The sequence below is a fragment of the Saimiri boliviensis genome, chromosome 17 (assembly GCF_048565385.1).
Source record: "Saimiri boliviensis isolate mSaiBol1 chromosome 17, mSaiBol1.pri, whole genome shotgun sequence".
NCBI lineage: Eukaryota > Metazoa > Chordata > Mammalia > Primates > Cebidae > Saimiri > Saimiri boliviensis.
In genome coordinates, this window is record NC_133465.1 from 4247156 (window position 1) to 4269538 (window position 22383).

Below are 22383 nucleotides of genomic sequence, written 5' to 3' on the forward strand. Positions count from 1 at the left end.
ATGATATAGTCATGGCGCGCTGCAGCCTCAACCTCCCAGGCTCAAGAGATCCTCCCGTCTCAGCTTCCTGAGTAGCCGGACTACAGGCATGTGCTGCCACACACTTTTTTCTATTTTTAGTAGAGATGAGGTCTCCCTGTGTTGCCAAGGGAACTCCTGAGGTCAAACGCTTCTCCTGCCTTGGCCTCCCAAAGTGCTAGAATTACAGGGGTAAGCCACCATGCCCAGCCTTTGACCTTAAAAAAGAAGGACATCCTGCCATTTGCCACAACTTAGAGCTATTTTGCAATGAGAGGTTGAAGGATGGTGCTGTCTGGAGGTCCCTTTCAGACCCATCATGCGTACTTCAGATCCGAATATAGTGAAGGCTTGTTCTTTCCCCCATCCATTCAGTAAACAATTACTGGGCACCTATATGTGGCAAGATCTGTGCTGGGTGCTTTCCTAAACCTTAGATACCTTTGGGACATCAGAATAACTTCAGGGTGAGCTCAGTTTGATCCTGGAGGATAGCAGTTGAGTATGTCGTGCAATATTAAAGCTATTGTAAAGACATTGCTGGTAACTTCTCATTTCCAGTTTAGCTGTCTCCTGAACTATGAACGTTTCCACTCCTCAAGAAACCAAATAGCATGGGAATTATCCTTACATCTCAAAGTACCTGGTGTGAAATGGTGAAAGCACCCACTAAAGGCCACCTGGCTTTTGGGAGCAAAATCAGTACTTGACATTCAGATTCCAAGTTTGCTTCTTGAATGATCTGTCATGTAGCCTATCATTTGAATCTTAGCACAGTTTTGAAACTTACAATGAATTATTCCTCTTACACAATGGAGAAAACGGAAGTACCGGGAGGTGAAGTGAGTTGCACAAGGTCGCGTGGTTAGGCCATACCAGAGCTAGATCAAACACTAGCTTCCCACTCTCGACTGAGTACTCTTTCTGCCGAAAGAGCTCGGTGGCCTTATAACTACCTCATCTCTCCCCCATCCCCATCCCCACCCCATCTCACAATGGCTTAACCAGGAGGATGTGAGGAGGTGCCAAATGAAGAGAAGAGATTGCAGCCAGATGAAAAGGCACAAACAACTTCTGCTAGAGGGTAGCTCCAAGGACAGGGGTGGAAGGAGATGGGCTGGTTCTTCCACTACCAGCCATTTCAGATCTTCAGAACTGGAGAGCCACCTCCTACATCAGAGGACATACCGCTCCTATCTAGGCCTCTTCCCTTTAGAGGGAGGCCTGGAAAGGACTGCTGACCTTTTGGCAGCTCACTGAGCTGCTCGCTAGATATTTCTGCAGCAAGCACTGCTTTTACTTCTTTACCTTTTCTTCCCCGCAATCTGAGAGACATGAGAAAGTGCTCCTAGTAGTTTTTCAACCCTAAAGGCATTTCCAAAACTAAAATGAAACAGTGAGAAGTGAATTCCTTCGTTCAGCTGTTAGCCCTAATTCAGAGTGAGATGACAGGTCCGTGTCCCTCCGACATAGTTACAGGAGGTCTCCGGGCCCCTCCTGGGAGCCCCTTCTTGCTTTGACGTTTTTCTTTTTTCCCTCTTTATGGATGAATCCAATCTTCTTCTAATCCATTGTGTACCTTAGGCCCAGAGATAAAAAGATAGGTTTCCTCGTCCACACAAACACACCCTGGGCTGACTATAAATCTGCTCCTTGCCTGAGTAAAGCAGAAACAAAATATGTTGCTTCCTCCTCAAGGGAGGAATTGGCATTTCTTGCACAAGGAAGGGGTGAGAGGAGGCCCTGCTGGCCTTTGTGAACTCGCTTCTTAGCTAGGGAAATGAATAGCATCCTGATTGGCCTCGGTGGAGTAGAAGTGGAGGTGGGGGGGGGGGATCCTGACCCCGGCTCCAGCCGCAGCCTCATCTCAGAAACTCTTTACCCGTAGGCGCTGCACTTGGCACACGATGAGACCGTGAGTGGAGGGGAAATCATAACCAGATTAACACAGTGATTTGGGCACTTTTCACACTTACTAACGAAGTGGGCTTTTGACAAGGCCTACGCAGAGCCTTCTCCTCAGGGGAGCCTGGACTCCCACCCCTCTCCTATAGGCAGCGAGGCCGGTGAGGGGAAAGGCCAGAGACGACCCAAGCCTCGCTCGCCCTCTGCAGCGGCGCAGGGAAGGCCTGTCCTGGGCTGCTAGCGGGAGGTCTGAATTTCTCTCTCTGCCTTCATAGAGCGTTAACCCCCTTCCCTGGAACTCATGTTAACGCCTCACACAAGGCTGGGACTGCAGGGAGAGGCCAAGAGACTGGCGGCTGAAGGCGATTTGAGGATTGACTCCTGGGGTGGGGAGGAGGAAGAGAGAAAAGGGAGACACCAGTTGAAGGTCAGCTGGATAAACAAGCCGACGTCATGAGCCCAAGACGGATGTACAGGACCAAGTTTCTGTCTACTCCTGCTTCTGTCACAGGCCATGCTCTGTCCCCTCCTCTCCCTGGGCCTCCATTTCCTCGTGTTTAAAAGAGGAGATAGAACCAGGTATACTCTAAGGGGACCGACAGCTAAAATATGCCTCCGGGGACAGGCCGGGGTGAGGGCACACAGAACCCCTGCGGGTCTTAGTGAAATGCAGCTTGTAACTCAGGAGGGCCGGGGAGGGGCCCGAGCAGCGCCTTTCCCACGGATGCCAGGTGAGGCTGCTGGTTGCTGCGGCAGGTGGAGCGCGCTTTGGACGAGAAAGCGACTGAGTGTACAGTTGGGTTCTCCGTCTAAGCTCTGCGCACACTTCCCTTCCCTGCAATCTCAGCTGTGAAACGGGAAAGGCGAATCGTAATGGTTGCCTTGACTTCCTCCCTAGGGGTGTTGTGAGGATCACGGGAGCAAACGGCTGTGAAAGGGCCTTGTAAATGGCACAGCAGTGTGCGCCTGAGGGATGATTGTCATCGTTAGGGTGTCTGCGCCTCCTGGCTCACCCTGTGTGTTCCTGCAGCTCCTCAGCTTTTCCCTGCTTTCTCCCTGGTTTCCATGCCTGGGCTGCTGAGTCAAGAGGACCAGCCAAGGCTGAGCAAATGCTCTGGCATGTCAAGGCGGAAAATGACAGTTCCCAGGCACCCCTCTGTTTCAGGTGTGGAACAGGCTCCTAGCACACCTTGTGTGTTAAATTCTAGTGATACCAAGCTGAGTGCTGTCCCCAGCCCCAAGGTGCAAGACCAGGACAGGAGGCTGAAAGTCAGGGAAGTCCCTGTGAGACGAGGGCCCTGGTCAGATTTTAGCAAGGTCACTCACCAGTGCACCATGATGGTTCCGCTTCCGCGCCCGCCGCAGGCAGCCATGATGCTTCTGCAGTGCGCCAGTTTGTTCACTGAGACCTTCACAGAGGGTCGCACAACCACCCTGGGCAGTAAGAAACCAAGTTGACTGAGGCAAGTCGCTGAACCACCTTGAGCCTCGGCACCCTCATCTGTGAAATGGAGTTGACAGCGTCTGTTCTGCCTGTGGGAAAAATTGCTGTGATCCCACAACCAAAAGGAAAGAATTATGGGAAAATATGTACTGAATCTGTGAAAACATGTGCGACATTCGTGAGAGACTTCCTGTTCCTGTGGACTCTTCCACTGCTCTTGAGTGGGGGACATCTGGGCCTTGACATTCATGCTAATCCCATCCCCCCTGTGTGTAAGGTCCTCTGCCCACCTGAAGCCTCAGGGCCTGATGGAAACCATCCCCAGCAACTCCAGAACAGTGCTGCTGCTTAGCCTGCTCTTCTTATGCCAAGTCTTTGGTTGAACAGCTTCAGTGTAAGGGCCTGTAAAATGCTTGACCCCCGGTCAGAATAGCAGGCCAGGCCCAGATCATCCCAGGGCCTGACCCTACGCTCCAGCCTGAAAATCTGCTACAGGTTTGTCCATTGGAGTGAGAGCTGATGGGTGTAGGTGGCCAAGAGAAGTGGAAGGTTGACCATACACTGCAAATACAGATGTTTATTGCCCAAGCTGGGAATGCCATTTTAAAACCCACATAGTTAGGAGACTGCCAAAATAAGAAAGCTAAATATGGGTCAGGAAGCCGGGCGCAGTGGCTCACACCTGTAATCCCAGCACTTTGGGAGACCGCGAGGTCAGAAGTTCGAGACTAACATGGTGAAACCCCGTTTCTACTAAAAATACAAAAATTAGCCAGGCGTGGTGGTGGGTGCCTGTAATCCCAGCTACTCAGGAGGCTGAGGCAGGAAAATCACTTGGACACGGGAAGTGCAACATCTTCTGGGCAACAGAGCGAGACTTTGTCTCAAAAAAACAAAACAAACAAACAAAAAAATGGGTCAGGCATCAAACCAGTCCACTCCTCCAGTACTGCAGGCACATCTGGGCCCCTCCCCTTCAGGGCAGGCGGACTCCTCCCTTCCTTTCCCCACAGCGGCTGTCCGAGGGCCTTAGAGGAACAAATAGCCGCTGGCTCCAAGTCGGAGCCAATGTGCCCACCCATCCCTCCCTGGTCTTTGAAATTCCCAAGGCCAGCAGGGGCCCAGGCCTGCAAAGCTGGGCCTCCAGACACCTCCGCCAGCTGGGGAGGCAGAGAGTTTGCACTCTGAGGAAACACAGATCCTCAGAGGAGAGTGAAAGGTCAGAAATAATCCAGGAGAACAAGCCACTCGTGTCTGTGTGTATATTGGGTTTCACATCTGAAATCCAGTCGTGATAAATCTGGTTTTTAAAACTTCTTCTTTGATTAACAAAAACAGAACACTGTTTGGCCCAGGTTTCAGACTTCAAAGTTCTCAGTTGAGAGCCTCGTATTTGACTTATTTGTGGAGCACAGAAATCACAGGATCTAGCTGGGTTGCTCCCCCCACCCCAAACACCCAACTGCAAGAACCGATTTAAAATTCTGAAATAGAAAGACTGAGCTGAAAACCCCTCACTGGTACTGGAACCGTATTTTCAAAATAAAAATTCGGCATGGTTTTAGTGGAGAAATTACAGGCTTTGGAGTCCAGTGAACCTAGAATCAGAATCCTGACTGTATCCTTGATCTTGTCATCTTCAGCAAAAATTTTACTTCTCTCTGCCAGTTTCTTGAACTGTAAAATGGGAATAACATCCACTTCATAAAGTTATTGGGATGATTTAAATGCAGTAGTGTGCATAAAGTAGCTAGCTATGCCTGATGCAAAATGGAGAGCTGACAAATGTTAGTTCTCTTACCTTTCCTGATATCTGACCACAGACTGACTTCTTTGGAATGAGAACTGTCCTAGAAAACCTGGTTTGTATGCTTGCTGTCTTGAGAGATTCAGTTCCATGTTTTTCCATTCAAGGAATTCTTAGGTTTCTGAGGATAGTTTGTCTTGAAGTGTATTCTGAGCCCTGCTATAGGAATCCTATCACAGCCCTCTGTGTACGTTTTCTATCTACCTGAAGAAGCAGGTCAGGGCAACCTACAGGAAACTTTTTTTTTTTTTTTTTTTTTGAGGCGGAGTCTCTGTCGCCCAGTCTAGAGTGCAATGGTGCAATCTCGGCTCACTGCAACCTCCACCTCCTAGTTCAAGCAATTCTCCTGCCTCAGCTTCCTGAGTAGCTGGGATTACAGGCACCTGCCATTATGCCTGGCTAATTTTTATATTTTTGTAGAGACGGGGTTTCACCATGTTGGGCAGGCTGGTCTTGAACTCTTGACCTTGTGATCTGCCTGCGTTAGCCTCCCAAAGTGCTGGGGTTACAGGCGTAAGCCACCTCGCCCAGCCAGGAAACATTTTCATTGCAGCCCAACTACAAAGTGATTCTTCTCTCCCCACTTGGAGGGGGAAAAATCATGAGTGTGCCAAGTTTAAGCGGAAGAGTAAAGGGTCGCTGGCGTCCATTCTGGGAATACCGGTGTCGGCCTGCCTTGGAAGGCTCTCCTGTTCCCTGAAGCACCTCCATGTTTGTTCTGAGTGTGGAGTCAGTCAAGATTCTTATTACCCAGACCTACGCTGATGACTGATCTCTTGGGCTCACAGCCCTGCTCAATGACCTCATGATGTCACTGAAGGGCCCAGATAGTTCTTGACAGTCATGAAAAGGTGCCTCCCAGGAAGCTGGGCCTGTTTATCCAGAGGTTAATTGTGGGGAGGGGAGACAAAGAGGACAGATAAAGGGACTTGATTTTAAAATCAGCTCCTTCCAGAGTTGTTCTAGCCCTTTCTGATCTGATGTATGACATTTGTACAGAGGTGGAATTGTTTCCGCCATTTTTCACACACAAGTTGGTGCACATTCCTAATATGAATTAAAAATACATATGCCATATGTACACAGGGATGAGTCAACATTGCGTGCAGCCAGCCATGGCCATTGGGAGAAGAGTCAGACATGGGCCATGGAGCTGCGGGCCGACCTGCCCCTGGCTGAGTCAGGGTCAGCACCGGATTTGACAGAGGAAGCATGGCAGCCAGGTCAGGCCCCTCCCACACTTCATCCAGGTCCCCTGCCTGGTCCTAGCATGAGTGCTTCTCCCAGGAGGCGTTTTATTCTCTCTCAACTTTGTCTTTTCTTGTATTTTTAAAAACTGATTTCAAAAACTGTAGGCCAAGTGCAGAATTTCTAATTTTAAACATCATGTTTATGACCACCTAATATTCTACTGCAAGAATGAAGTATAATTTTCCTAACAAGTACCGTAGCACAGGGTAGTGTTAGAACGGCAATGAGTGTATTTATGCATGAAGGTTGTTGCTTCCTAGGTCATGTACTTGCGCTAGCTTCTGGAAGTGGCATCCCTGCCTAGGTGGTTAGTTGGGCATGTTTTTAATTCTTTTTTTTTTTCTTTGAGACAGTGTCTCCCTCCATCATTCAGGCTGGAGTGCAGTGGCGCAATCTCAACAGACTCCAACTTCCGCCTCCTGGATTCTAGCAATTCTCCTGCCTCAGTCTCCCGAGTAGCTGGGACTACAGGCATGTGCCACCATGCCTGGCTAATTTTTCTATTTTTAGTAGAGATGGGGTTTTGCCATGTTGGCCAGGCTGGTTTTGAACTCCTGGCCTCAGGTGATCTGCCTACCTCAGCCTCCCAAAGTGCTGGGATTACAGGTGTGAGCCATCACATCCAGCCTTGATTCTTAATACATATTGCCAAATTGCCCTTCAGGTAGCTTATCCCAGTGATATTCCTGCCCACAAGTCTATCTCATTCCATTCTTACCCATTTTGAGTATAATTCTGCCTGCTTATTAAAGAATTTAGGAAGCTGCAAAGTTCTGTCTTCACCCTTAGATGTGGGGAGATCAGAGCTAAGAGGTTGCTTCCCCTACTCTCCTGTGCCCCCTGCAGGCATCCTCAGAGAAAGTGGGGTACACATCCTCACTATATGCTTTTACTCCCCACCAAAGCCCTGGCTACATAATTGACACATAACTAGTCAGCCTTACCGGTGGTATTGCCCAGGCTAGGAGCTGACGCGGCCGTTCCCTGCCCCAGTATTGCTCCTCTGGCTGCTTGCCTCTGACCCAGTGTTCCCTCAGTCACTCTCTTACCCTTTCATAGAATCCCACTGCCCCTAAGAAGAGCTGCTTACAGAGCCCAAGGGTAATCCTCTAATTTTGAATGGGCCTGTGCAGCTTACAAAGCACTTGTCAAAAGACGAAATTATAACAAACTTCATTATAGATCTAATTGGCTTTATTTGTGATTCATGAATCTGGGCAGCCTCCATTCTACAAAATAGAATGAGAGTTCCCACTGGCCAATGGGAGAACAATGGGTTTTATAAGGTGAGATCAAGGAAACAAACAAAAAGCTGATTAGTTACATCAGGTTACTTCAGGGTTGTTTTTTTTGTTTTTTGTTTTCTGTTTTTTTTGAGAGGGAGTCTCTCTCTGTCACCCAGGCTGGAGTGCAGTGGCACGATCTCATTGCAACCTCTGCCTCCCAGGTTCGAGTGATTATCCTGCCTATAACTTTTGTTTTCTTTCTTTCTTTTTTTTTTTTTTTTTTTGGAGACAGAGTCTCGCCCTGTTGCCCAGGCTGGAATGCAGTGATGCAATTATGGCTCACTGGAACTTCCACCTCCTGGGTTCAAGCAATCTCCTATCTCAGTCTCCCAAATAGCTGAGACTGTAGGCACATGCCACCATGCCTGGCCAACTTTTATATATATTTTTTGTAGAAATGGGGTTTCACCATATTGTTTGAAGGCTGGTTTCAAACTTTCGACCTCAGGTGGTCCACCTGCCTTGGCCTCCCTAAATGCTGGAATTACGGGCATGAGCCACAGCGCCCGGCCAACTTTTATTTAATATACTCTTTCATACACTATCTGATCTAATGCTCACAACAGCCCTGGAAGCCAAATATTTCTTTCCCTGTTTTATAGGTTTATTATTTTCCTAGGCTGCTTTAAGGAATTACCTTGATGTACTTAAAACAACACACGTATTCTCTCGTATTTCTGGAGGCCAGAAGTTTGAAATCAGGGTGTGAGCAGGGCCACGCTGTCCTCCCTTGCCTCTCCGGGCTTCTCACGGCTCCTGGCTTCCCTTGGCTTAGGCAGGATAACTCAAATCTGTCTTTGTCTTCACATGGGCTTCTTCCGTCTGTGTCTGTGATCCCCCTTTTCTCTTTTTTTTAGTTGGAGTCTCACTCTGTAGCTCAGGCTGGAGTATAGTGGTGCGATCTCAGCTCACTGCAACCTCCGCCTCCTGGGTCCCGGTTCAAGTGATTCTCCAACCTCAGCCTCCCAAGTAGCTGGGATGACAGGCACGAGCCACCATACCCAGCTAATTTTTGTATTTTTTAGTAAGAGATGTGGTTTCACCATGTTGGCCAGTCTGGTCTTGAACTCCTGACCTCGTGATCCGCCCGCCTTGGCCTCCCAAAGTGCTGGGATTACAGGTGTGAGCCACCATGCCCGGCCCCCTCTTTTCTCTTTTAAGGACACCAGTCATTAGATGTAGGAGTCGCCCTAAATCCAGGATGATCTCAACTTGAGATCCTTAATTACATTTGCAAGGACCCCATTTAAGGCCACATTCTGAGGCTCCAGCTGGACATATCTTTTTGGAGGTGGGTGGGGGGGAGGATGGAACACCATTCTACCCGTTGTAGTCGATAAGGAAACCAAGGTTCAAAGAGGGAAAATGACTCTCCTGAGGTCATGCAGTGAGAAAGTAACAAGAGCTGGCATTTGAACCCAGGTCTTCTGTTTAACATATGCCTTTAATTGGGTAAAAACAAGACTCTTATGGTATGATTGCTGATTGTCCTCTGGTCTGTAGAAAATGAAATTGGTAGCTTTTTCCCTAGGATACCTCAAATATCAGACACCATTTTCTGGTAGTGCATTATTGTTAATGACATTGCAATTATTAGTGCCAATGTGAACCCCTTAAATGGACATCATTTATTTATTTTCTGTGTCATAAATAGGAAAATTAAGACCTAGCGGGGTGATTCTGCAGAGAGAGAAACAGAATAGTTAAAAAAAGAGAGAGAGAGAGACCCAGAGGGATTAGTGACTTGCCCAGAGTAACCAGAAAAGTTAATAGAATTCCAATTATGACCTAGATGTCTTGATTTGTAGTCTATGTTCTAACCTTTAAAGCATGCATTATGCTATTGTATATATTGCAGTTGTGAAAACGGCCTCCTTGTCCAACTAACTATGTTAGATTGTAAAGAAATTCTTAGTCCAGTTAAACCCCTCTTTCCTGGCTCTGGACCATGTTGGCCACACCCAGTAGTCTGCTCATGGACTTCTGACCAAGGAATAGTCGTTTCTCACTGGGGCCCCTGAGGGCCTGTGAGAACAGATGTGCATGCTGTCACCACACCTGGCACATCAACATCTCCTGGCTTTTCAACACTGGCAAAGGCATTTCTTTGCTGTATTGGTACCTTTCCTTTCTCTGCTCAGTTCACTTCTAAACATGAGTAGTATCGTTAAAGAATAACCTAATGCCCCAAACCCAAACCTCACAGCCAAGTGGATGCATATCGTGGTTCACTAGTTGTCACAAGTTTGGTGAACATTAGATCATCGGAGTCATAAAAGATTGCTGGACTCCAGGCCCCTTCGCTCTGTCTATGGATATAGGAAGGCTGTTACCTTGGGAATCAACCTAAAGGATTGAGAAGGACAGATGGGGTCCTCATCTCCTCTCACCCTACCTGGCTTCCTACAGTGAACTAATCTGTTAGTCATAACATAGTCCACATGACGTCATTATATACATGTCTATGCGTAGTATATATATTACATATATATATATTAGACCCAGAGGGATGAGTGACTTGCCCAGAGTAACCAGAAAAGTTCAGGGAGAATTCCAGTTATGACCTAAATGTCTTGATTTGTAATCTATGTTCTAACCTTTAGAGTGTGCATTATAATCACATATGACAATTGTGAAAGTGGCCTCCTTGTCAAAATAACTTTGTTAGATTGCAAAGAAATTCTTAGTCCAATTGCTGTCGAACCCCTCTTCCCTGGCTCAGGACCATGTGATATGATTCATATAATATACAATATCTGATATATATCTATATGTCACCGTGGGAGAACCCTAATATAATTGGCCATCAGATGTATCCACAGGTAGAATATATAATATAGCTGTGGTATATGTAATATGCCTGTGGACATATCTGATGGCCAATTATATTAGGGTTCTCTAGGGAAACAACTATAAAAGAGATATCTACGGAGATGCATAGATAAAAGAAGATTTATTTGGGAATTGGTTCATGTGATTATGGAGGTCAGGAAGTCCCACTGTCTGCTGTCTGAAGGTGAAGAATCAAGGAAGCTGGTAGAGTATAACCAGGGGAGCTGATGGTCTAAGTCCTGGTCCAAGCTCAAAGGCCTGAGAACCAGGAGTGCCAGTGCCCAAGGGCAGGAGTTAGTTAATGTCATAACTCGAAAGGAGAGAATGAATTTGCCTTTCCTCTCCCTTTTTAATATATTTAGGCCCTCAGTTGAATGATACCTAACCACAATGGTGAGGGCAATCTTCTTTCCTCAGTTTGCCAATTCGAATGCTAATCTCTTCCAGAAACACCCAGAAATAAGCCTTACTAGCTATTTGGGCATCCCTTAGCCTAGTCAGGTTGACACATGAAATTGACCATTGCACCAAGAAGAGCTAATGTCAGCCTGTGCTTACAGGAACCAACTTAGAGTGTGGAGAAAGAGGTGTCCCCACAGCAGCAGACTTAAGCTCAGTTTGGTGAGCAGTTTGGTAAGCTTAGCAAGGAGGCTTTCCTCTACACTGCTTCCCTTCATCATGCCTGGGATCATTTCTTAGTTATTGTAGACATCATCACCACAACCTCTCACCTGGGAGGGCTAACATCTTGCAAAGCATTGCTTATTGCAGGTTTTGCTTTTGGTATCTGGCCTCCCTGGTGGTTGGAAATCTGATCAACAGGCTCCCAGCAAAGTCCCAACCTGGGCTGAACCTAATTAATGCAAAGCAGAGGCTGTGTCACAGTCTCATAAATAGCTAGGGTGTGATTAGACACTATCAGCTTAGAGGAGCATCCTACCTGTCCCCTCCACCTGCAGTCCCTGGGCTTCCTTGCCCCTTTAACAATGGTATACAAAGGTAAAGCACGTGTTCCCCGAGCCTCCCCAGGAGCTGCCAGTTTGCCAGCTGTCACAGCATGCCTTTAATGGGTTTGTGAAACCCAAGAACCTGACCCATTTCTCCTCTGGGGAGAGAGTATAGCACAGGATGCCAAGCTGGGAAGGAGGATTTGGGACGCTCACCTGGATGAGACCAACTCTCTCTGCCGTCCTAGACAGACTGTTTTGTTTTTCTAATTTCCAGGGCCTCCAAATCTAAAATAAGTACACAGAAGGCCGTAGGGTAAAATTGTGACATTGTTTTCTGCTCACTTATCTTCTTCTTCCTTCCTCTCTTTTAATTTTAACTCCATTTTCTGCCTACTCTGACCCTAGATATTCAGGCTCTGGTACCCCACCCAAAGGGTGTTGACTCCAAAGTGACTGTTAGATTTCCCAGCTGGTCATAATCAGTCAATAAATGAACCTGTTTTGAGGAAGCATGATGTACAAAGTTCTGTGCCTATTTTCGTTATGGAGGAATTCATGCCCTCTGGAGCTTCTAAACTAGTTGGAAAAGCAATTCATGTGAACAGTGTAAGGCAGTACAGAAAAACGGCCATAGGAATGATCTAATTAATCTGGGGTTCACAGGTGGGTTTCAGAGGCATCCACAGATGGCCCATAATTGCTTGCATAATTTTGTATATGCAAGCACACGTTTTTTGAGTAAGTGCCTAGCTTTCACCAACTTTACCTGGAAAGGTAGAGAGCTTTTTCTGCCGTTAGAGTTTGAGCAAGAGTATTCTTTATACCTTCGGTAGTTGAGCAGGTAAGACTTGAACTCATTCTTAGAAAATGGTATTCAGGGCAGGAGGCAGCCCTGAAGGAAAGAATCCCCAGGAGATATCCTGGGAAGACTGCTGCACTTAGAACTAGAGGCCTCGTGTCTCTGAAACTCAGTAAGATGGAAATCTACAAAATAGTGGTAATTGCTGCTTCCCATAGTTTGGTGAAGTCACATAAGCTCCTCTTTTCTTTCTTTCTTTCTTTCTTTTTTTTTTTTTAATTCACTCTGTACCTTAGTACGGTGCTCGACTCATGTCAGAGTGGGCACTAACCCGTATTTGATGTATGTGTGAGTTAACTGAAATAACAAATGTGAGAGGGCTTTGTAAATAGTAGAGTACTGCTTCCGCAAAAGATCTTTGTTGCCAAGCCTGTTTATTTTGTCCTTTGCAAACAGCCTGCACTAAAGTGAGCAGCTTCTCCCTCCTTGAAACTGACCCTTTCCCCTGTAATAGGGCTCAAAGGGCCAGCTCATCTGATGGAGTGTCCCTGGGCTGGTCAGATGACTGATAGCTGCGCCATCAACACTGACAAGATGTGCAGTTTCCTAAGAGCCCAGAGATGACCTCACCCTCCAAGGGCTTGGCCTCTTCACCCCAGTGCCTGCTGAAACACACCTGCAGCCTTGCTCTACTCCAGGACAGGGAGATTCCAGGAGCACCTTTGCTGTTCTCAGCAAAGAGGCTGCGAGGGTGGAAGGGAAAGAGACAGCAGGTGTGACAGAGCCTCTGATGGGACTTCTAGCAGCAGAAGCAGGACCACTGATTGTATCCTCTCCGTGATGTCCCAGGATAGGAAAAGTGGTCAAGTGCTCCTTTACTGAACAGTTTCGGTATCTCTAGTCTTCTATCCACAGCTTCCTAGTTGTGCCCATGATAAGAGAGAATAGACCTACTATCAATTTTTTTTCTCTTGCATGTGCAATCCAGCAGACAGAGTGACTCATCATCATTACCACCAAACTCTAAGCAACTTGGGCTGGTTGAGAGTCGGAAAGATTTTTAAATGTCATTGGTTGAAGGTGACAGAAGTTCTCAGAATGACAAGAAAGATAGAAGTGGTTTACACATGTAATAGTTCTTCGCCAGACACAGTGGCTCGTGCCTGGAATCCCAGCACTTTGGGAGGCCAAGGTGGGTGGATCACTTGAGCACAGGAGTTTGAGACCAGCCTGGGTAGCATGGCAAAACCCTGTCTCGACAAAAAATTAGCTGGGCATGGTGGTGCGCACCTGTAGTCTCAGCGACTCGGGAGGCTCAGGTGGGAGGATCACTTCAACCCAGAAAGGTGAGGCTACCGTGAGCCGTGATTGCACCACTACACTTCAGTCTGGGCAAAAGAGTGAGACCCTGTCTCAAAAAAACAGAACATTTCTCCACTACAGGTACTGCTAAGGGAAACAGTGTGTGAGCTGATAGAATGAGCTCCAAGCTAAGAATTAGGGACCCTTGTTCTAGATCTGTTTCTGAGAGACTTTCCACATGTCATGTGACCTCTTAGAGCTCCCAGGTTCATCACCGTAAATGGGGGATAGTACCTCTACTCCCTCTCAGGATCATTGTGATAGACAAAATTTATGATGTCTCAAGCGGTATAAAGGTATACATATTTGTCAATAAGAACATATACATGAACATACCTATTATGCGCAGAACACTCACTATGTGTCAGGTCCTTTACATTTATCTACTGCAACCCTCACAACAGTCCTATGTGGTTGTATTGTTCTTCCATTTTTGTGGACGAGGAATCAGAGACACATGCCTGGAATCGTACAGCTCACAGGCATTAGTCTACCCGGAAGGCCAGGCCTGTTTCCATCCTCCACTCTGATACTAGCTCATAATTCTTTTCTCCTGTGTAATGTTACTTTGTCCCTTAAAATATTACACACCCCTCTGGACTTTACCATCTCTTATGGACTGGCCCCACTCTTATCCAAACCTTTCGTGCTATAACTTTGATTGATTGATTAACTTTGTCACCCAGGCTAGAGTGCAGTGGCACAGTCTCAGCTCACTGCAACCTCTGCCTCCAAGGTTCAAGTGATTCTCCTGCCTCAGCCTCCCTGGTAGCTGGGATTGCAGGTGCACGCCACCATGCCCAGCTAATTTTTGTGTTTTTAGTAGAGATGGGATTTCACCGTGTTGTCCAGGCTGATCTTGAACGCTTGGCCTCAAATGATCTGCTCTCTTGATCATTGTATTTTGTAAAAATACAAAAATTAGCCAGGTGTGGTGGCACGTGCTTATAGTCCCAGTTACTTAGGAGGGTGAGACATGAGAATCACCTGCATCCAAGAGGTGGAGGTTGCAGTAGACCAAGATCACGTCACTGCACTCCAGCCTGGGGACAGAGCAGGACTGTCTTCAAAAAAAAAAAGCCGAGTGTACAGGGAGGAGGAGGACCTGCGTGTTCTTGTTATCATTACGCCCCTGGGTCCCATGCAGACGCTTCAGAAAAACGATGAGGCTGTAGCACTGTAGCACTAGATCTTGTCAGGCAAGACTGGGGAAGTGCTGGAAGTGGGGACTTCGCTTAATCTCTCCACTCCTGTGCGACAGGGCAAAGGGTTATTCATTCTCCTTTAGAGATGGAAAAGGAGATAGAAGGACTGGCCACGCATCACGCGTGAGTAGGCAGCAGAATCAAAAGCCTACTATATGTCAGAGCCCTCCTCCCTAAGGAGCTGGTCACCTGGGAGTTGCTGCCAACGGTGGTCGAGTGTTGCTGTGGGTTTGGCACTGTCAGTGCATGGCTCTAGTGCAGCTCAGGTCCTGGGAGAATCATCTGACACCCAGCCCCACACCCCCAATTTCCAGTGCCTAGCTTACCAGATGTACAACCGGACCCTTCTTGATGGAGAGAGGTGGTATAGGGAGCTCCCCATTCTCAAGTCCTACCTGACTTGATTCCAAGCAACCCGCTCCCAAGTTGGGGGGGGGGCCTCTTTTTGGGGAGAGGCACTTACAGATGCTGCCCATTCTCCCAGTGCCAGGAATCTTCCCTCCAATTAGGTATGAGATAAATCAAAGCCAAACTTGGCTGATGAAATTCAGGAGCCAGTAGTGACCCTTGCCACACATATAAATCGCAGCAGGCTGGCCAAGGGTCTTTGTCTGGCCGGGAGAATTCAGGATTATCTGGCCCTCTTTGCTGATGTATGGAGTCACCGGCTGTCGGGGTGTTTACTAACGGTTATCACCTCACTGCTGTGGCCGCTATCAGAGGCAGGGCCGCCTGCCGAGGCTGGGGCTCGCACCCTCTCTATTACCACCTGTCATTGGTAGGGAGTGTGTACTGACACTGCCCAGTCTTGACTGCCTGGGGAAGATAGTTTCTGACGGCTGATCAAAGAGGAGAAGCAAGGCCTGATAAAGAGTGTGTGTTTCGTGTACTTTTAACTTTGGGAAACATTGGCATTTGCATTTTTTTCCCCATCTTCCTGGTGCTGGCAGGAACCAAGCCCAATAAATGCAGTGGATTCAGTTACCTAATCGCTGGGGAAATGGTGTGTGCTTAAAGCAACGGAGCATGACTATAATCTCCTTCCAAGAGAGTAGATGAAATAAGCTTTCACAGAAGACCTCCTGTATAATAAAGTAGAATGATTTCAATTTGGACTTTGAAGTGATCTCGCATGTAAAATCTAATCTTAGCATTCAGCAGAATGCCACGTACTTTTTGGAATTTGGGAGCAGCTTTGGCTTGAGGACAGATCCTTGCCGAAGATGCTATCACCCAACTCTTTGCTGGTATCCCCCAGAATAATTCCCTGGTTGTTCACTTGTCCTTGGGTAGCTGGGAGACTACATGGGGAAGCAGAACACGTTCTAAACTGAGGCATCAGGAGAGCCAGTCCTTGGACCTTGTCTGCCACAGACTTGCTATTCGATCTTGGGCCATAACATCTCTGAACTTCAGTGATAAATGAGAAGGTTGGTTATAGGTTATAGGATATAATGGTTAAGAAAGCTTTAAAAAAATTAGGCTATATAACCCCTTCTTTACAGAAAAATTTATTTATTTATTTATAGAGACAGGGTCTCACTCTGTTGACCAGGCTGGTCTCGAACTCCTGGCCTCAAGCAGTCTTCCCGCATTGGCCTGTCAAAGTGTTGGGATTACAGGTGTGAGGCACCACTCCTGGCCCTAAATGAAATTTTAGGTGGAATCCCATTGTATCAATAAAAGGAAAGTAGGGATGCGTGGGTTGAACCTGGGAAGGAGGTTGCCTTCCCCCGTCCCAGTTCTTGAGGTGGTCGCTGAAGACCAGGGGAGCCCTGTAGCTCCTCAGAAATAGTTGTGAAAACCACCAGCCTCAGTGTAACAGAAGTCACTCCAGAGACCTGCGTGTTCTCAGCGGCATGAGCTGCTTTATTCTGCGCTACACATGCTGTTTCGCGGTATGCTTCCATCCTGCAGAAAGGCGGAAATGGACCCTGGGTATGGAAAGGAGCGGGCGGGAGGGAGACAAGAACGACCTGCTCTCTGAAGGTGTGGACTCAACGTCAGATGTCCCGTGTGTGCCACAGGTACCTTTGACCGGAGCGTGACCCTGTTGGAGGTGTGCGGGAGCTGGCCCGAGGGCTTCGGGCTGCGGCACATGTCCTCCATGGAGCACACCGAGGAGGGCCTCCGGGAGCGGCTCGCTGACGCCATGGCCGAGTCACCCAGCCGGGATGTCGTGGGATCCGGAACAGGTAAAGGGGTCATCAGACTTCTAGCCTGACTTGATCAGGACCCGCACCTACTGGCGCAGAGCTCCTTTGGAATCGTTGGTGGGCATACGTTTGTTTCTGCTGTCCATTTCTTTAGTTAGCACTCCAACAGCTGTCCATTTGAGCTCTGGTGTGGAAATCCTGTGTAAGGGGAGCTCCCAGTGGAACTGCCCTTCCCGCGTGGAATACCACATGCAGGATTGCTGTGACCAACACCACTGTGCAAGTGGCTCCCAGAAAGACACCTTCCTCCTTTGGGAGTGTCCCCAAGTCTTCCAGCAGCGCCCAGGCAGAGTCCTCAGGCTGCACTGACTTGGATTGGCAAGTCTTAGCAGGACCCTCCCCCTTGAGCGGAGTAAGCATGAAGCAGGCTGGGCTGGTTCCAGCCCCCACCAGCTTTTCCTCACGCTGCCTTCGGCCCTGCATTCTTGCTTCTGAGCGAGTCCAGCAACTGGGGTCTGGGTGGCTTCCTGCATCCCAGAGCAGTCAGAAGATGTCCTTAAATGAAAAGTGAGTGCTGGGCCAAGAAAGCTTGCATGCACGCACACGTGCGCGCGTGCGCGCGCACACACACACACACACACACACACATACACACACACACCTCACTTGCTGGCTGGAGGCCTTTTCCCTCTGGCTTGCCTGAGTCTTCTCAAGACTGTTACTCTGCTGTGCACTGCTCCATCCCCACTCCATATGCCTTCCTGGAAAGAGGACCCCGGTGAGGAGAAACTTACAACCCTGGGGCGGGCACCGATCAGGACCAGCAAGATTTTGAGTCAGAGCATTGAGGCAGGGCTTGAAATGTCTGGCATCATCAAAGGTCGCGCTTCCCTGTGACTCCTCCAGATCTTTAGATGTTTGGGTTTATAGTTAGGCATTTCCCCACTTCCGCCCACCCCCAGGCCAGCCCCTCCACTAAGATGTGTCATCTCCACAGCACCAGCTGTGCGGTGACGTTGAGTCCACACCTTCACTCACACCGGCTGTGTGGCCTGCCCATGGTGCTCCTGTAATAACTGGCAAATGAACGGGATGAAACCAATGGGTGCAGGGGAGGAAGAGTTTGGCTGCATGGGTAGCATGTCATCATGCCATTGTTCTAGATGAGAAGCAGCTCTGCCGTCTCCCGGGGCTTGACTTCGCTTCCCCTGGAAGGGGGCCTAAGCAGGGATGTGGCTCATGGCACAGCCTTTCGCCTGCATCTCTGGGGTCCCTGGCCAGCCTTGGCTCACGTAAACCAGAGCCCGCTGCCACTGGACTCAATCCCCGGCAGCCTCCCTCTTCCAAGGGCTGGAGGAGCTCCTGGGTGGCTCTTCTGTCCCACCACCTTCTCAGGAGCCCCTGGGAGCATTTCACTGTCATCCAGCAAGCGGATTTGAAGGTGCGTTGAGTCACAGCTGTGGAACTTCAGTCTGGCATCGTAACCTGCGCGGCACTGGCAGCAATGCATCTGCCAGACAGCTGAGGGATTCAGGAGAGGCTTTGTGCCTGAAGCAGGTTCATGAAATTAAAAAGAATAAGAAAAGAGAAAGAAAGATAGAGGAAATTAAAACTGCATGACCCACAGGTCCCTTTTGTTTTTTTGAGCAGAGGGATTTCATTGTCCTCCCCAAACTGTCACCAAAAGTGATTCAGTTGGCTTTCTCTGACCATATTAGATGTGTGTTTTATTTTTAAGAAAAAAACTACTTTTTTTTTTCCCAGACGGAGTCTCGCTCTGTCACCCAGGCTGGAGTGTAGTGGCACGATCTCAGCTCACTACAACCTCCACCTCCTGGGTTCAAACAATTCCACTGCCTCAGCTTCCCGAGTATCAGGGATTACAGGCGCCCACCACCACACCTGGCTCATTTTTGCATTTTTAGTACAGACAGGGTTTCACCATGTTGGCCAGGCTGGTCTCGAACTCCTGACCTTGTGATCCACCTGCCTTGCCCTCCGATAGTGATGGGATTACAGGCAGGAGCCACCATGCCCAGCCTAAAACTACGTCCGCTTTAAAGGCCAATAAGCGAAGCAGATCTTACGGAAGTTACCCACTTTCCGTGGTGGAGAATCACTTTTCACATTTTCCAACTAGAGGTAAATCATCAGCCTGGTGGTGCACCCTGGGACTTTGAAAGGGCACCCTGGTACAACTGTGCCCAGGTCAGCCTATTGCCTGTAGATAGCTGGGGAAATACAGTGCAACATGGGTGACAATGTCCAGCAAGTCACTCTTTGCCCATAGCAACCTCGCAGTCCCCCTTTCTTCCCACAAGCCTGCTTCTATAGTTTGGCTCATAGGACAGAGTGTCAGCAAGTGTATGCCTCTGTTAGGTCCTCTGATGCCGCAGAGATAAGTCAGTTCCCTTAATGCTTTCCAGAAGGCACAGCAATCGGGACCAATGGCCTCATTATCGAAGTATGAATGAAGCACAGAGGCCAACTGAAAACTTGCTCTCATGATCCCTGATGAAGAAGCCTATTCTATAGCATGCCTCGCTGTTAAATAGGTGTAGCCAGCCTTGATTTGTAGATTTCTGTAATGTAAAAACTCCTATTATGGCCAATTTCAACCTGTCACATGGTGTCAGCTGGCTAACAGAGGTTCTGGAGATGTAACAGTGTGCATTCCAGCACCTGGCTGGTAAGCTGTACCATAGGGCAGGTCAGCTACCCACAAGGTAAAGCAAAAGCTTTTCAAATTAACTATTCAGAGTGGGGTTTCACTATTCTGGGGGTTGGTGGGTAGCTTTGGTCGAAGGACACACAGTTTCAGTTAGATAAGATTAAGTTCAAGAGTGCTATTGTCCAGCATGGTGATGCTTGTTAGTAACAATGTATTCTTGAACATCACTAAGAACAGGCGTCCCCAAACTATGGCCCGAGGGCCGCATGTGGCCCCCTGAGGCCATTTATCCGGCCCCCGCCGCACTTCAGGAAGGGACACCTCTTTCACTGGTGGTCAGTGAGAGAAGCACAGTATGTGGCGGCCCTCCGATGGTCTGAGGGACAGTGAATTGGCCCCCTGTGTAAAAAATTTGGGGACGCCTGACTAAGAGGGTAGATTTTAAGCGTTCTCAACACAAAAAATGGTAAGTATGTGAGATAATGCATGCTAATTAGCTCAATTTAGCCATTCCAAATGTATACATATTTCAAAACACTGTGTTGCACATGATATATATATATATCATTTTTGTCAATTCAAAAATACATTTTTTTAAAAAAAGAGAGTGGTCTTCAGACCCACCACAGCATCATTAGCCAGGAGCTGGTGAAAAATGCAGACTCTTAGGCCCCACCCAGCCCCACTCAGTCAGGGTCTGTGTTTCAGCAGGATCCCTGTGCCTGCTGAAGTTTGAGAAGATCAGTTTTAAATGATTGTTAACTTATAGGGCAGATGGCAGTTCTGTGGTCTGTGATGGATGCTGACTAAATAGTTGAATTCGACTGCATATGTGATTTGCAGCTCCAGCTCTAAGATAACTGGCTGAATTGCATTCTTGCTAATATCCTTATGCTCCTGGCCCCTGTCACCCTTCCATCTTCCCATTCAGCAAACTCCAATTCGAGCTCAGTCCAACTCTGCTCTTACACCTGGGCTCCCAAGAAAGAATGCACGTTATTCTGATTGGCGCCTCTACAGACCCGTGGTCTCTCCTCTCCACTGGAGCCTGCACTGTGTTTTCCTCATGCCCCGCCCCCATTCCTCAGTTCGCACTCATCTTTTGCAGCAGAAGCCAGTGCCTAGCGCAGTGTCTGCGGTAGAGACGCAGCGAGGCCTGGGCCTCCCCAGTTCTGCAGCAGCCCCTGCTCACTGCCGTGGCGTCCGGCCTATCTTCATTCTTAGAGATTCTTCAGATCTCTGGTCCACTAAGAGTCTGTATTTTCTTTTTGATCTTTTTCCCTTTACTGAGTTCACTTAGTATGGTGCCTGTGCTCAGTCCATCATCTTGAACTCTTGAAGTCCCTGTCCTTCTGATGGATCCTATTTCAAACTCCCCCTTCTCCTCAAATCTTACTCCACCATCTTGTGCCTTACTCTCAGAGAGAAAATTCGAGGTTGTCATTTGATAAATATCTCAACTTTCTGCTACCCACATCCTAAACATCCCTGCCTCAATGCTCCCCTCTCCTCCTGTAGCGGAGGAGGCACAGTTCCCACCCCAGCCCGCCCAGCCGCAGTGGTTCTCCCAGAGTCACCTCCAGAGACTGGGTTCACCTCAACACTGGCCCTGCCAGCCCCCCCCCCCCCCCCCCCCGCCTTCTCGATGCTCTCCCTGCTGCTGCCTTTCACCACTCTCTCCTGGTTTTCTCTTGCGTCTGGCTGCTTCTCAGTCCTTTTCTTCGGTCATCCTTAGGCATATTTATCAAGGCCCTGTCTTGGCCCTGGTCTCTTCTGCCCCAGTACCAAGCAGTCTCTGCTTCTATGTCTCCAATTACTATCCATAAACTGATGATTTCCAAATAATTTCCAAGTTGGCTAGCTACCTACTGACATATCCACATGTCCACAAACTGAATGCCGCTCCTGGGACCCTTTCCGTCTCTCAAGTTCCCCCATCCTGATGCCCAGAGCCCTTTGAGACCAGCCACCGCCCTCGCTCCAGACTCATCTCTTGCTGCCCTGGGTGAGCTCCCGCCAAGCTGAACCCCCAGAGGGTCCCTGAGCACATGTACTCTCTTGCCCGCCAGGCTTCTGTGCATACTTTTCCTTTTGCCTGGAATGCTGTTTCTCAAAGCCCCCTCCTCTCTCTGTTACCCCCCTCAAAATAACTTGACTAATTCCTGCTTAGCAGACATTCCTTTCAATATTGCCTTTTCTAGAAAAATAGAATTTTTAAAGTAAACAAAACATTGACTTATTCCAACTGTTTTGTATCTAGGTAAAGATATAACTTAATTCCAGCAACAAAGCTTTTTAAATAAACACCTGTGTACATATTAAGTCCATTTTCTCTTTAGACTTTTAACTCTTTGAATAACTGTGTAGCTGCCCTAGTCTTTGTTTTTAGTGCTCTCCCACATCTGATATCAAAAGCCCAGGCCTTATGCATGGGTCGGGATCACTGTATAAAGTATTCTTTTCTTTTTTCTTTTTTGTTGGACGGAGTCTCACTCTGTTGCCCAGGCTAGAGTGCAGTGGCATGATCTGGGCTCACTGCAACCTTTGTCTCCAGGTTCAAGCAATTCTTCTGCCTCAGCTTCCTGAGTAACTGAGACTCAGGTGCCTGCCACCATGCCTGGCTAATTTTTGTATTTTTTAGTACATTCAGGATTTCACTGTGTTAGCCAGGGTGGTCTCGAGCTCCTGGCCTCAAGT

General features: G+C 48.2%; 1 protein-coding gene across 9 annotated transcripts in view; it reads left to right on the forward strand.

The window, feature by feature from the left end:
• BCAS3 (BCAS3 microtubule associated cell migration factor) overlaps positions 1 to 22383 on the forward strand; it is a 661861-nt gene that overhangs the window by 619889 nt on the left and 19589 nt on the right. For 8 of the 9 annotated variants that reach the window (XR_012514509.1, XM_039475903.2, XM_010339707.3 and 5 more), the window contains one exon: positions 16887 to 17054. Coding sequence is in view for 7 of the 9 variants with exons in the window: in XM_039475903.2 (XP_039331837.1) it covers positions 16887 to 17054 (168 nt within the window). In the remaining 2 variants the exon portion in view is untranslated. Of the gene's footprint in view, positions 1 to 16886; positions 17060 to 22383 lie in introns of those variants that run through there. The other variant, XR_012514510.1, reaches the window with a different exon arrangement.